This window comes from Myxocyprinus asiaticus, chromosome 13 (genome assembly GCF_019703515.2).
Source record: "Myxocyprinus asiaticus isolate MX2 ecotype Aquarium Trade chromosome 13, UBuf_Myxa_2, whole genome shotgun sequence".
Taxonomy (NCBI): domain Eukaryota; kingdom Metazoa; phylum Chordata; class Actinopteri; order Cypriniformes; family Catostomidae; genus Myxocyprinus; species Myxocyprinus asiaticus.
The window spans coordinates 36,300,242-36,315,857 of record NC_059356.1 but is presented as its reverse complement, the minus strand read 5'-3'; the positions used below and the strand labels follow the sequence as shown (position 1 = coordinate 36,315,857).

General features: G+C 37.9%; 1 protein-coding gene across 1 annotated transcript; it reads right to left on the bottom strand.

Moving 5' to 3' along the window:
* Nucleotides 1-4,280: 4,280 nt before the first annotated feature.
* Nucleotides 4,281-15,616, bottom strand: LOC127450898 (proline-rich transmembrane protein 2). Its single transcript, XM_051715357.1, has 5 exons — nucleotides 15,411-15,616; nucleotides 13,387-13,747; nucleotides 9,419-9,714; nucleotides 8,395-8,527; nucleotides 4,281-7,574 (listed from the first exon to the last, which is right to left on the bottom strand). Exons 2-5 carry the CDS (start codon nucleotides 13,649-13,651, stop codon nucleotides 7,558-7,560), a joined length of 711 nt encoding a protein of 236 aa, XP_051571317.1. The 5' UTR covers nucleotides 13,652-13,747; nucleotides 15,411-15,616; the 3' UTR covers nucleotides 4,281-7,557.

The window sequence follows — 15,616 nt, the reverse complement described above, 5'->3', positions numbered from 1 at the left end:
AAATAAAAGTTATCTCATCATTTACTCACCCTCATGCCATACTAGATGTGTATGACTTTCTTTCTACTGCTGAATACAAATGAAGATTTTTAGAAGAATATCTCAGCTCTGTTGGTCCTTACAATGCAAGTGAATTGTGGCCAGAACTTTGAAGCTCCAAAAAGTAGATAAAGGCAGTTTAAAAGTAATCTATAAGACCCAAGTGATTTAATCCATATCTTCAGAAGTGATACAATCAGTTTTGTGTGAGAAGAACAGACCAAAATGTAACTCATTTTTCACTGAACATCTTGTCATTGCAGTCTCTAGGAACAATCATGACTTGATGCCTGATGAATGCACAGAGTGCTAGATGGTGCTAGGAAGTGTAATCGAGCTTGAAATCTTGATCACCAAGGAGACTGCTGATGTCAGGATTTATAGTGAAAAAGGAGTTATATTTTGGTCTGTTCTCACCCAAAACTGATTTGATCACTTCAGAAGACATTGATTAAACCACTGGAGTCATATGGATTATATTTATGCTGCCTTTATCAGCTTTTTGGAGCTTCAAAGTTTTGGTCACCATTCACTTGTACTGTGAGGACCTACAGAGCTGAGATATTCTTCTAAACATCTCTGTTTGGTGGTGAATTATTCCTTTAACAGAAAGTATTTCTTCCTGTAAACCTGACTTTGTTCATGAGTCTTTAATTTGGAAGTCAAGTCTATTTTTTCCCCTGACAATCAAACTCAAGTTTCCAGACACAGTATACCCCTCAATTAACATTAACACCAATCAAAAGAATGCTTAAATTAATGTATAAACTCTTCTATGTGAATTGACTTCAAGAGAAAAGTGAATGATGCCATTTAGGAGTAATAAAAATGCATGTTCTGAGGATCGTTGGGAGGCAATGTTGTATGCATGTACTGTATGTAAGGCACTAAGGCAGTACAGCACATACCGTGCTGGATCAAAATCCCTTCTCCAAAATCACATAAAAAATGTAATTTTTCATGTTTCATGTGTAATACGATAAATATTAAAAACATAATAAGTAACTTCAGCATAAAATACCTCTTACCACCCCCAGCTTGCGCAGACTGACATACGGATTACCCAGAGTGACAGTGACAAATTATTCCATTTGGCTTGTATACATCAATATCTGCAATGCATGATGACAGCAAAAAATAAATCACAAAACAAACATTTCCAAGAACAGTATAGCTCTTGAAACACTGAGTGAAGGCTTCGAGCATCACATTAGTTTAAGACCTATTACATGCAGCCTTCATTTGTCTCAGACGAACTGAGGATTCCATCCATTTAATGGCTTAGTTTATTCACTGCATGCAGTTACACCTTTTCCTCCCAGATATTAGTTAAGCTCTTTAGTACAGTGGCCCTTATCAAATTTGTTCATATCTGAGTGTTGTCCATACTGGCATACAAGAGAAGACATCTGAGGTCTCTGCCATTTCTGTCTTTATTCCAGAGGTCAAGAATTTCACAATGACATCTGACAACACTGCAGTCTTTTTCAGGTTTGAAAGTCATGGAATCTGACACACTCTGGTTGTTCGAGTGCCAACAACAATTTAGCAAAACCTTTAGTTGCAGTAGACACTAACTGTAAAACAGAGTTCAGTAGGGCCAAGTTCTCAGCTTCTACTAACATCACAGTCAATCAAGAGGTCTAAAGCTTGCCAGTCAGACAGAGATACAACTCTTCCACTTTAGCAATCATGTGATTTGATTAGAATGTATAGGCTAATTAAATCCTACAAGGTGAAGTGTGCTCTCTGTCTCACTGTCTCCACTACTTCTGGTCTCTGTTGTTTTCTTTGTGACATTTCACCTTCATTGTTCTCACTCTTTTCTATCCATCCACGTGGTAGAGGTGTAGCAGGAACTAGATAATATGAATGAGGCATTTATCTAATTAAAAGGGTTAATTTAAAGCATTATTGCTCAGTTAATCATCTGTTAACAGTAGGCATCAATTTTGCCAAAATGTGTAGGTTTAGGGTAAAACGGATATGTTGAGTTTTTTTCACATCTATTCCATGCCATTTATGACAGATTATACAACATATGAATAGAATAGAATAAGAAGTTGTAAAGGTATTTATGGAAGATGCATCATAATAAAATGTCACCATCATTGCCATCACACCCATCCAACTTTCTCACTGCATCCTTCACAACTTCAGATTGTAGTTTTGACTAAACAGAAAATGACAGCTGTCATTCCAGTACATCAGACTCACTTAATTACTTATTTAAAATTCTAGTCTGATTACTTTACTGATACCTTAATTCGAAAAGTAATCACATTACTAATTACTTTTAAGTAACTTTCTACTTTCTGTTCCACACAACAAATTCAAAGTAAAGTCTGTACTATATATTCTCCTTGTTCATTGAATTGTTAGGGGTCACATGCCCTTCAGCTATAACATAAATGCAAACAGATGTACATATTAATGTAATTTATGTTTTAAATGTATTCTAATAATTTTTAAGTGAATTTATTACATGACATGCTGATTAATTTATCATTATTAATTAATTAATCATAATTAATCATAATTAATCGCATATGTAATTATTTGCAGGGACCCCCCCCCCCCCCCCCAAATAACAATGAATTAATATATAATGGTTAAATTATTATATTTCAATATATATTATAAATATAATTCAAATAATGAAATGCATTACACTATTGTGGCAGATGAGTAAAGCATAAGACAATAAAAAATTGGCTTTAGAATATAGTTTCATTTACTTTGTAATCAGATTACACCCAACACTGATCAGACTCCACTGAACTGCCTTCTGATTCCAGCTTTTTACAGTTAATCACACCACATACAATTAAATAATTTGTTTCTTCAGTTTGGTGCCTCATTCAAACATTAAAATAAAAACATAACGTGCACCTGCTGCAAAACTACTTTATTTATTTATCTGAGTATGTCCTTAAAGGGAGGTTTTCAGATTTGGCCAAACTAATGTATCCTGAACAGCAGCTGTGTTATGACTGATAGCTGAACAAGATCCGTCTTCCAAAACAATTAAGTTTTTGTTGCAGAAATATCTTTCTTTTTTATACTTTGTGTCAATCTGACTTCAGAGCTATCTTTATTGCCTTTGTTTTTAAAGCTGCTGCCCATGTCCCAACCTCCCTACCTGTCTAACTGGATCATGATCCAGGTTTCATGTGTAGGATAACCTGATCTTCTTATTATGGTCAAGGGCGTAGGTTTGGTTTGAAAGTTATATATATATAAATATTTAAGTACTTTTTTAAACTCTAAATCATGTTTCGGTCAGCAGTGGTATGCATTGAAGACATTAATTTAACCGCTGGAGCCGTATGAATGACATTTATACATACTGCCTTTGATTTTTGGAGCTACAAAATTTAAATCACCATCCACTTGCATTTTAAGGACCTACTGAGCTAAGATATTTTTCTTCAAATGTGTTCTGCAGAAGAAAGAAAATCTTACACGCCTGGGATATCATGAGGGTGAGTATATAATGAGAGAATTTTCATTTTGGGGTGAACTATCCCTTTAAAGTATTTTCCATGTGGTACAATTGCCCAAATGTTGGTCACAACATTTCCAATTTTCTGAAAGTGGGTAGGGATATGTCCCTACTATCCCAACCTAAAGCTATGCCTCTGACTATGGTCACTATCAAGACATTATTATATGATCATATGACAAGTACTCATGCTAAACCAACTTGTCCTTATACGTTATTATTGTCTGTGTTGCTCATCCATAGCCATTCTTTTTTTTTTTTTCAGAGAGCATATATTTGATCAGCCCACCCCTTCCCCTCATCTCCCTCCTCTGTCAAAAAAAATCCCTTTTCTCTCTCCATTTCAAAACCTCAGCTCCCATTAACCTGACTCACACTTTTTTTTCACTGTCTCCACTCCACCAGAACCTTTTAATAATTCATGCCACTATAAAATTCAAATGAGATAGATTTTTTAAATACACCAGTGAAGTCTGAGCACACATTCTCTTTCTCCATTTCCTGCTGCACCCCCCAGTCCCTCACTGTCCTCCTCGCCTAACAACCGTTGCCCTGGAAACTGTAACGTCCTGGAGACATATGCGGTAGAGGGAACAAGGAAACAGCAGAGAGTGGGAAAGAATTTCCAATAAGGGAGGATCTCACTGAGTAAGTGAGATGAGATGTGTAACGATAAGAGATGCATCCACAAATCAGTGTTTATATTCACAGAGTACAAACACACAGGAGTGGCATAATGTGAGACCATTTATTCATTGGTCACAGTAATGCATAATCAGTATCAGTACAGAGCAGAATAAGGATCAATACTGTGAGATCTATCAAACGCCTCGCTTCAGATAGAGTGTACATCACATATTGTTGCTCCAAACAATTAATTGAGGCATGCACAGGCAGATCTGCACAAAATCAGGATTACATTAGCAAGAAGAGTTATCATAATGCTTCTTATATCAAATCTCAAGAAGACAATTGAGTTCACAGAGGAAAAGTCTTGACTAGCACAGGTGCTTTCACCAAAATGGTATTGGATTTGAGGGTATATTTTATAAACACAAAAAGGTATATAGAACTTTTAACCCAGAGAACTGGATTCGGCTGGAGTCTTTGAAATATTATTTTATAGCATTATATTGTGCAGAATTGGAATTCTATAATCAGTATGTAAACATGCGACTAAGGTCAAAGTCTTAAGAAACAAACTAGCAAAACACAAATGGAATATACAAAACAATGTTTAAAAATACATACCAATAAAAAGACTTAAATGTGATAAAATGTGTGAAAGCACTGTAGTGTAAACAGTCAAGATTTGCATTTCGAACACTGTTCATGTCCATCGAAGAGATTAGCAGATGCAGTAGGAAGCAGTACAAATTTGTACATACACATATATATACATATATATACGTATAAACAATCATCCATTTCAGCAGTGTAAGCAGGTTAAATGTAAATAGCTGAGCAGAACAATTCAATAGAATGAAAAGTCAAGCTGGCATTCATTGACTGCATACAGTTTGTATCAAAGCTGATAAAATGTGCATGCTACAGTCATTCATGTTTGAATGTTGGGGTCGTGGAGTGAGCAGAACTGAAATGTATCAAAAAGACAATTTTAACCCTTCCTTTCACACAAGCCAAACCCACTACAAGCCCAAAAATGGGGGCGCCTTACTGCCCAACCTGAGTTAGCGTGCTTAACAATATACTGAATTAGTTGCTTTAGATACTGAACATTTACAAAGTGCTACAGACCAAAGGTTTTACCTTTCAAAAAAAAAAAAAAAAAGAATACTTGACTTCAGATAGTTGCAGAATGCCTAAATCGATGAGTTTAAAAGGTAAAAAAGCTGCACATCAGTAAAACATCACTAAAACTGAGAAACCTCACATATGCAAGCAACACGAAGGCATGAAAATTAGAGAAATAGGGAATTTGAGATGTTATCTGTAAACAAAAACAAAAAAAACAATGCCAAATGTGCCTTCCACAAAAAGCAACCTGCTCTCATAGAACAATGTTACTACACCTGCATTTTTGTAAAATAATTTTTATGTGGCTCGTTATATGCACAGTACCTCAGCAGTTTCCTGGGGAAATTAACAACAGAGGCGCTAAAACAACAACTTTTATTTCTTTTCCCACAAATCGTGAGTAAAACGAGTTCATAAACACTTACTTTTTGCTCTGTTCCTCACACAGTGCTCTCTTATGACATTTAAACACTTTAACTATAGTGCATGACTTGTAAGGCGATACATTTTAATGTTTGCATTACATTACAAACTACATTTATAAGCTTGTTCATCCACAAATCGCACAGTAGCTCAACTGATGCAAAGGACTGGGGTACGATTCCTGAAGAGAAAGCAAGTCCACATGTAAGCCGAAAGTGTCATTAAAGCACCACAAAATGACATGTTTTTTTCAGCTATTGTTTTTAGTCTCACATTTGCTATTTATGGCACTCTCTGTATGGTTTAGGTTGAAGGTTTCGGGTAGGGAGGTCAGTTTTGTTGTTTTAAAACTCTATAGAGCATTGACCTTAAAAGCCTCATCTGTTTTTCATGTCACATTTGCTTTTAATGACACTATCAGTTAGGTTAAGGTTTAGGATAGGGAGGTCGGTTTTGTTGATTTAAAATTCAGAGCGTTACCCTTAAAAAATTAGTCTGTTTGGTAGGAAATTTAACACAGACATTTCACCCTTAATCTGCCGCAATACCTGTAAGGGACCACGTAAAATAATTTAGCAAAAATAATAATAATAATAATAATTCCATGAGATCAGTCTAACAAAAATACACACATTCGTATTCTCATTTACTGTCTCTGTCACACACATACCCACCTAAGCTGGAAAAGAGCTTTCCTATGGACTCTTGGCAGAGTCTGAATTTTGGCACAGTCAGTGCAGCCTGATTAGGAATGATTCATGCAATCGTTCTGCTAAGCAAACAAACAATTTTGGCTGTGTAAAACGATTCATCATCGTCAAAATGTCCTGTTGTTTTCGCTGAATGTGTAGATCACTACTTCTGATTTGTTGTAAACATTACGGTATAAAACATGACTGACAGTCAAAACAGTCTAATCAAAATTTTGCACTCAAATGTGGTCACATACTGCTAAAACATCATTTTAAATAAGTAGTCTTAAATGAACTTGCTAAGGAAACTGTAGCTGTGAAGAAAAAGGGAGCCCATGCTGGAAAGCAATACAATATTGGCCTCCTCATACAGCCAATCAGCCAATCAGAACCAGCTCAGATGCCTCTCAAAACTACTGCATTCCCTCCATCTCCCCATCTCTGGGGTATCTTTTCATCAGAAGCCAGCCCCCCTCCTGCCCTAACTCTCTCTCTCTATCCCTCGAGTTGTGTAAAACAAAAGACTGCGGCTTAGCTTCGGCCCCTCCCACTTTGTTTTCATCTCTCCCTCCCTCTCTCTGTAGGAGTCTCCGATACACAGCATTTTTGCTTATTGGTGTGTTAACCTGCACTTCTTTATGGATTTACACCTTTAAGAACACAGGGGTATTAATCTGATCTTGTACATTCTTGGCTAAGAAGGAAATCATCAATGAAGTTTTCAAAAAATTTTACCCTGTCCATCTCCTTCATTCGCTTTTATTCTTTTCCTCCTCATCCTCAAAGGGTACGTGACTAATGAAATTAGATCATTCTTGTTGTCTCCTCACTCACATCATCTACAATGATGAGTCCTTTGTGTGAAAAAAAACCACACACACACATGCACGCCTTGCCACTTCAGTCGTGATCCCAGGCATTCAAATAGTCCATCTTGTTTCTGATAGTTCTGGCATGATAGAAGATAAAGGTAATGTCCAGCTTCAGAGTCTTGAGACTGAGTATAAAACAAATGAAAAAGCATTCAGGAGCTCAGGCGATGTATAGTAACATATGACACATGGAGGAACAAAATGGTCATCATGGATTGGTTGATAATTGTGAAGGTAAGTTGTGAATTCTCCTTGATCATGACGACCGTCAGGTCTTAAGAATTACTGAAAGAGAAGGAGAGGTGTTGAAGTATAGTGAACTTGTTTGAAACAAAGCACTTGCTTCAAAGAACATGTTGGAATACAACAATTCAAATGCTAAAAGGCACACATTCACGCAGTCTCTCAAGACTAAACGCTAAAGCCTACAACAAATAACGACAAAATAAAACAAAACACTCTACTGGAGGTCTACCAACATTTTCACATTTATTTTAAATCCAGAACTGACAAGAAATTAGATCTCAAAACAGACTTTCAACATGCAATACTTTAAAAATTTTGTTTAAAGCAGGTTACCTCTATTATCTAGCTAGTGTTGAAACAGGATTCAGAATCTCAACCTCACTTATATAATTTCCCAGACTACACTTCCCAGAGGAAAATGTTACACTAAGAGGTTGCACTTTAACCTCAGGAGTTTTAATAGAGTTGTCATTAATGTTTCTCAACAAATATCAATGTTGTCTCAGATGTTTCTCCTAAAATTCTTAAAAAATAAAAAACATATTTAAATAAATATAGAGACATAAATATAGAAACAAATGAGACAACTGTTTACATAGATTAAGAGAATAGAGCTATATAATTAATACAGTATGTATAACATAGCTCAGATAAAATGGAAGAATTTGATGAAAAATGTTTGAGTACATACTGAAATCTCTTGCTTTTGATTATCTCACCATATTCACTTGTAATCAGATCTAATTCAAATCCGCACACTAAACCTAACCTTCAGTCTGACACTGACCAAAAATCGCAAAGTCAGCTTTAACCTTGCATTCAATTTCACATGCTCTGGACTCAAGGGAAGGATACTCACCACCCCAGTTGATGACAATGGTAACAATAATGATGATAATCCCACCCACCAATGACACGATTGACAGGATCTTTGCATTCCGCCCAAGACGGCGGGCACCATCCACATTCCCCTGCTGTAGACTGTTACGAGACTGAGAGGGAAAGGAGAGGTTAAATGAAATAGAGAACAAGATATGGAGATAAACACTGATAGGGAAGGAAAAGAGTAAAATGAAAGCGTAAAGGGGCGTTCACAGAAACAGTGATTTGCAGTGACTGAACAGGGCGAACAGTTCTGAGCACAGACAGTAACAGTTCCAGTAACATTTCCACTTGAGCACAGAATGAGATAGTATGATTACAAACCGTTCCCGGGCTGCCTTTCACAGCACGGTTAGCTAACCGTACTCAGGACCGAGAACCGTGCTAGCGGAACGCCTGTAGTGAGGTGGTGACTTAATAATAGTCACTTGCTCAGTCATTCCATTCTAATCCTGATTTCGCAATACCATGATGGAAATGTATCATTGGCAATGTGACATAGGCATGCCAGTGATGCAACAAATTTAAGTAAAATGTTACTCTTGGCATTGTTGGCATTCTAAATTCTAAGTTTGATTCATGCGTTAATATTTGTTAATCTTGTTCAAGATATGGTTTATCATAAGTGCAGTTAATATACAAACAATTTCCACAAAAAAAAAAAATTTTGCAGCAAGAAAACTGATTCGTTATCAAAACGGAATTACATGTTCGTTTTTAATACATCCCATTTGTGACAAGATTTTCAAATACTGTGGCCAGTTGTGCAGCCCGTTAGGTAGGAACTCTGCGACCTTCAATGATAAAATCGCTGTATGTGTGAACACTCGGTAGCTATTTAGGATTGCTTTAAATTGTAATAATGTTCAAAAACATTGGCACTATACCTTGCATACACAAAGGATACATCAGCAAGACAAATACAAGTGAAATCACAATCCCTCCTTACTCAACAGAAATTGTATCCCGATGCCCACCCCAACACACACAAGCACACACACCATCACTGAGAAGGTCAAGCCGACAATGTTGATTGGCCAGACAGGGCAGAGGCAGGCCAGAATAGCCCATATTAGATAATCGTTGGGTTTGGAGCCATCTCCTCCTTCATCAGTGGCTGCGCTGGGCTTTCTGGTGAGCGATGGTCGAGGTGACCCCACTTGACTCACTGACCCAGAGCGACTGTTCAGCCTAGCACGTCCATTAGCATGCCCGTGGTTAGGCTTGGCATGCTGCTGGCGAGGAGGAGAGGAAGCTAGCGGAGAACTGTCGACAGGAGCAGAGCAAACACCATTACCTGATTTGATGGCGAGAGAGAGAGAGAGAGAGAGAGAGAGAGAGAGAGAGAGAGAGAGAGAAAGAGACAGGGTAACTGAGATGTTAGAAAGTGAGACATTGTTGACTGGTTAATACAGTAATTCATAGGACTACATCAGTTACAACAAACATTCATTACATCCAGTGACATCATGCATCTATTTTTTTTATCTGTTTTAACATAATTAACTCAACTTTTTAACTTAATTTAATTATAAAAGGTACAAATACTTTTGTGGAAGTTGCATTCAAAATCCACTGGGCTCAAACTCTGAGGTGGCAATGGGCATGATGCTTCTGATTATCCCTTTTATTTCTGTCTGTGTCTATGGCCTCTGTTCTTCCATGTTCGTAGCAGTACCTAAATCTCAGATTCAGTTTTTATTGGTAGGGGGTTAACAGCATCCGACTCATCTACTTGTTGAGAAAAACAGAGAGTGGGGGAGGGGATGAAAGCTGGGATGATAATGTAGGGAAAGTAGAGTGAGGCTCTAAATCATATTGTATGTCAGTCTGACACCTGGTCTAAGATTAACAGTCAGGGCAATTGAGAAAAAAGGCGCTGAGCGCTAATTTTTCACTCAAGGACAGAAGGGATGGTTTGTACATCACAGTGTGACTGAAGTTATAAATGAAGACCCCATGAAATGCCTTAAAGAGAGCAATTTTCTGTATTCCAAAATTCAACTACCCGCTACAGTCTCTCCCTATAGATGTCCCCCTCTCTTATTTCAAGCAATCTGATAGCATAGCGAAGTCCTTCATTTGGAATGGTAAACAACCCAGATTACATTTCAGTAAGTTGCATAGGCTGATTGACAAAGGTGGGCTAGGCTTACCCAAGATTTTGTTTTATTATTATGCATTCGGTCTCAGATATTTGGCTCATTGGTCGCTTCCACCTGAGAGAGCCCCTCCCTGGTTTTGTACTGAACAGGAGTTTTTTGCCCCTATTTCGCCATTGCAAAGCCTTTAACAAACTAATCGTAGAAGTTAAGTTACACCCCGTTATCTCGCTTTTGCACTCGGTATGGACAAAAGTGTCCAGAGTGTTTAATTCGGACATTTATTTAAATGTTGCCTCGAGCATATGGCTGAACCCGAAATTATGTTTTAATAAGTCCCCTTTCTGCTGGTCAGAGTGGATTGTGAGGGGGGTTAATACACTCGGTGACCTATATGAGAGTGGAGTGTTGAGATCCTTTGAAAATATGGTTCAACATTTTGGGATCCCCATTTTGGGGTCTCAATTCTTTAGGTATTTACAGCTGCACCACCTGCTCTGTACTATTTTTGGGAGTAGCATACACCCCCCTAAAGCAGCAGGTACTCTGGGAGAGGTGATTACTGCTTTTGGAAAAGGTCATGAGGCATCAGTGTATTACTCACTGCTATTTCAGAGTCTGGGGGACGGAGCTTCAACTTCTCTCAAGAGATTATGGGAGAAAGATTTAAAACTGGTATTGGAGGAGGAAGTGTGGGCTAGTATTCTAAAAAACGTCAAGTCTGCATCTAGAGATGCAAGGGTGTGCCTTTTGAAATTTAAGATTTTATATCGACACTATTGGACCCCCTCTAGATTGTATAGGCTTGGTCTTAAAGACACACCCACCTGCTGGTGATGTCAATCAGAAGATGGAGACACAACCCATGTTTTTTGGTGGTGTGTTAAGATCCAAGAATTTTGGTTGAAGTTTCTGAGTTTTGTGTGTGACATATTGGGCACTCAAATGTAATTTTGCCACAGGGTCTGTATTTTAGGTGATGGGGCGGTCATCAATATAGGGAATAAACACATGGAAATTTGGGTCCTGACCAATGTTATGATCACCAGACAAATTGTTTTAAGGGGATGGAAGTCGGCTGGAGCACCCCCATCTCAGGAGTGGTGTACGGAGATGGGGAGGGTGGTGGATTTCGAGGAAGTGTCATCTAAAAGACTGGGGAACTTGGATTCGTTTGTTGGGAAATGGGGCAACTATTTGGCATTCTGGAGGGGCTCTCGGGGAGGGTCAGTGGAGAGAGAGGTGTAGTTATAAATGTGTATGATTATTATATATATATATGTGTGTGTGTGTGTGTGTGTGTGTGTGTGTTTGTATGCTCATGTGTGATTGGGAGGGAGAGGGGTAATAATGGGGGTTAAATGTTGATTCTGTGTATATATATGTTTTGCTTTTCTTTGTTTACTGTATGAATCAATAAAAAAATGTTAATCACAAAAGAGAGCAACTTTCTTTCCTGTGCTGATGTATTTCCTATTGACAGGAATTTGGGGTGGGACAAAAGGAAAGGCTCCTCCCATTTTGTTAAACAGCCAATGGTTTAGATACAAGGAATTATGCCGATCAGGCAACGGCCCACAAAATCCCTGCTGAACGCAATTTGCAGGTGCAATTCCGCTCTTTCAGGACAATTCTAAGTGCTATATAGCAAAGGATGCAGCAGACCACTGTTATTTGACACACTTTGTCAGGACTGAACAGAATCACTGACTAATGTGATCCAGACACCTGAATCATCTCTTTAACATGCCAAAAGTGTTCTTGATTACACCTGGCATATGGATATATGGCAGGTTATAACACTCTTCTACATTCTTCATTCCAAAATCTCTAGAACGGTTGGTCAAGATTACGATTAAAGAACATATTTCAAATCAGCAGTAAAATATGACAACATTGGTATCATAAATTGTGCTTCTTTACCTCAGATTACGCTTAAAAACCTGAATTTTCCCAGCTTATATAGCTAATGAGCATGCGCGTTCTCAAGTTGATTGACAGCCGATGACTGTGTCTAAAAGTTGATTGGCTCTTTTACCTGTAGGGCGGGAATTCCCTTCTACATCCGTTGACCAGCGGGCGTTCCAATTTCTCCCATTCATTTTAATAGAAGTGGCCCATCTCTGCAAAATAGTCTCTGATGAAGCGCAATCTATAAGCCTAATTTATCTAGAAAGGGGGTGTGTCTGAGCAAAAAGGAATGACAGTGACTTAATTTAAATAATCAAGACAGAGCACAATTTTAGCGCTGATTGCGCCTGCTTAAACTAGATTGTGGGTGAATGGTTGGTGGAAGTTGCAGGTTTTTGTACTGAAAAATGCCACATGCAAATGTGGCGCAACCGTTCAACGAATTTGCCCCTGTAAGTTTTAAATGTATGTATGTAATTAATTTAGTCAACTTTTAAAAGAGCACTGGCATACATATATATATATATATATATATATATATATATATATATATATATATATATATATATATATATGCTTAAAGCTAACAGACATTGACTAAAGTTCTCCCATTTTGATTTCATGGGGTCTTTTTAAATATGAGCAGGCCAAGACAAAATCTGCTCTTTATGCTGATTTTGGGGTGAAACCTACAGAATTTAAACATCGTAAAATACGTTAAACAGAGCTCAAAGTACTACACTCTTATTGGTTGCTGAAACTAACCAAAGTATTTAATTAACAACATGAAAGGGGCGAGGGATGTGTAGAACTTCGTGATAAATTTTAATTCATGGCCTTTCAAATTCTGAAGAAATCTGCAGAACTTTCTTTAGGTGCAGATTCTGTGTGGACCTAAATATGAGGCAGTATATGAAAGGTACAAAAAAAAATCACTTTTAAATAGTTTTTTTTACTTGTTTCCATCTTCTCATCAATGACTGTCAGGTGATCTCTAGGTGGGGCTTCCTGTGGTGGGACAGGGTCTAAGGCAGGAGTGGGTGTTGTGGTGGGGGGTGGATCTTGTTGCTCATTCTTAACTGGCTGAGAGGAGTTTAGGGTGTGGTCAGACTCTATGCCTGGTTGTTGATTGGTCCCTGGCTCTGGTTGTTGCTGTTGCTGTTCTTCTTCTTCTGCACCAGTGGCAGCAGTGGGAACGCTGGCATCAGTGTTCAAAGCCATGCCCAAGACGCTGAATTCCAGGGATACACAACTTATGTGTGCTCAAAATCACACTTTTGTGTCCTTAAAAACGTTGGGTTTCTAAATCACTGAGAACTGTTGAGTAAAAATAAACAAAAACATTTAAGACATAATCTACATTTTATAATGCCTTGGCACACATACATCACTGAGCAAATGTCATTTGCAAATTATGTTATGTTAAAACTACATTCTGGAAATCTTACTAAATGGTTACACTCTTTCAAATATTAGAGTTGCCTAAACACTTGACAAGTACCTAGTACTGCTGGTGTATTGGACTGTAGCCATTTTTATTGGTACTTCAGTTTTATCTTAAAACTCAACTTGAATTCTTGTCTACCTGCTTAAGAACACTTTCTTGTAAGCTGATATGGTATGAAAGCATTCGGAGAGAATGATGTAAACATTAACACTAGCTCACTGAACTCCATCTATTCATTCACTCCCTTCTTTACCTAAAAAGGGCTTCCTTTCAAAGTGAGCTGTAACCTGTGGCAGGTTTTTGGACTTTGCAACATTGTCATCTCAATCTGCTCCTGTCCACCTGGCTGAATTTTATCTAGGAATTGGTCCTGAGACATTGCAGGGACAGAAATAAACACAGGACAGGATATAGCCACCATAACCATTGTTTGGCTCCTGCTGTCCTCATCCTCCTAGATATTGATATATAGATATTCTTTATGATACTACTTGTTTTGTAAATGGAACTACATTTTAATCCTAATTTCGCTTTGTGTGTGTTTTACATCATGTTGCTCCAGGACTGCCACTGTAATTAGTATACTGTAAATCACATTGAATAAAAACAAGCTTTCTTAGGAAATATAAATCACAATGAACATTAACATTATCTTTTACATTGCTTTTACATTATTATACTATTACATATATCGATATCATGGAAACTTCTTGAAAATCCATGAAAATCATTTTGACGCACTGTATGAAAACTAGGGGTATTATTATAAACACCCTTTTAATATAAACCAATTGGTTAACATGTTTAAAGACTCCTTCAGGAGGGGGGATTTTGTGTGTGTGTGTGTGTGTGTGGGGGGGGGGGGGGGGGGGGTGCGTCAAGTCCATGACAATATGCTTCATTTGAAAATGCACATGGACATCAGATATCTCAGTATCAGTAGTAAAATCAATCTGTGAAAAAACAAAGAGCATCAAATGGCACACCCATATCTGTAACTAAAACACCTCTGCTTATTTTGAGTGTGTGATTTATGACAGATACATTTTAACATGCTTAATGAACACTTCAATAGTCTCGTGCACCATACAACGTTTAACATAAGGCTCAAATCAATAGCATTATCAATCAGTCTCAAATCAATAGCATTACCAATCAGTCTCAGATCAATAGCATTACCAATCAGTCTCAAATCAATAGCATTATCAATCAGTCTCAAATAAATGACTTTTCCATTTCATCCGTCTCACCCTTTTGAGATTGACAGAGGTACCAACCAAGATATAAGCATATAACAGAGTCACACGGGACACGCACCCACGCTTCCTCTGTATGAGTGCCAAATGGCAATAATTTAATGAGAATAATGGTTATACGGTGCACACTGAGATGCACACACACACACACACAGAATACAGCAGCAATAGAAGTGACACACCCACAGCACCCGACACACGATGGTTCGGCTGATGCGCGAGGACCAAAATGTTCCTAATAATCTACAGCAACACGCAAGATTGCAAGTGAACCCACCTTAATCTACTGGAAGATGACAGCAAATATCTTTTTCATTTTGAATTCAAATAAACGGTGGACATTCCGCATAGGATGCTACACAATTAAGATGTAAAAAGTCTTGCTTTACCCTACCATACACCGCTAACCTATATCAGCACATAAACGTGCAGTGATCTGTTAGCAGATGTTCCACTGCGTTTCTCGTTTCTGAGTCTGTTCTG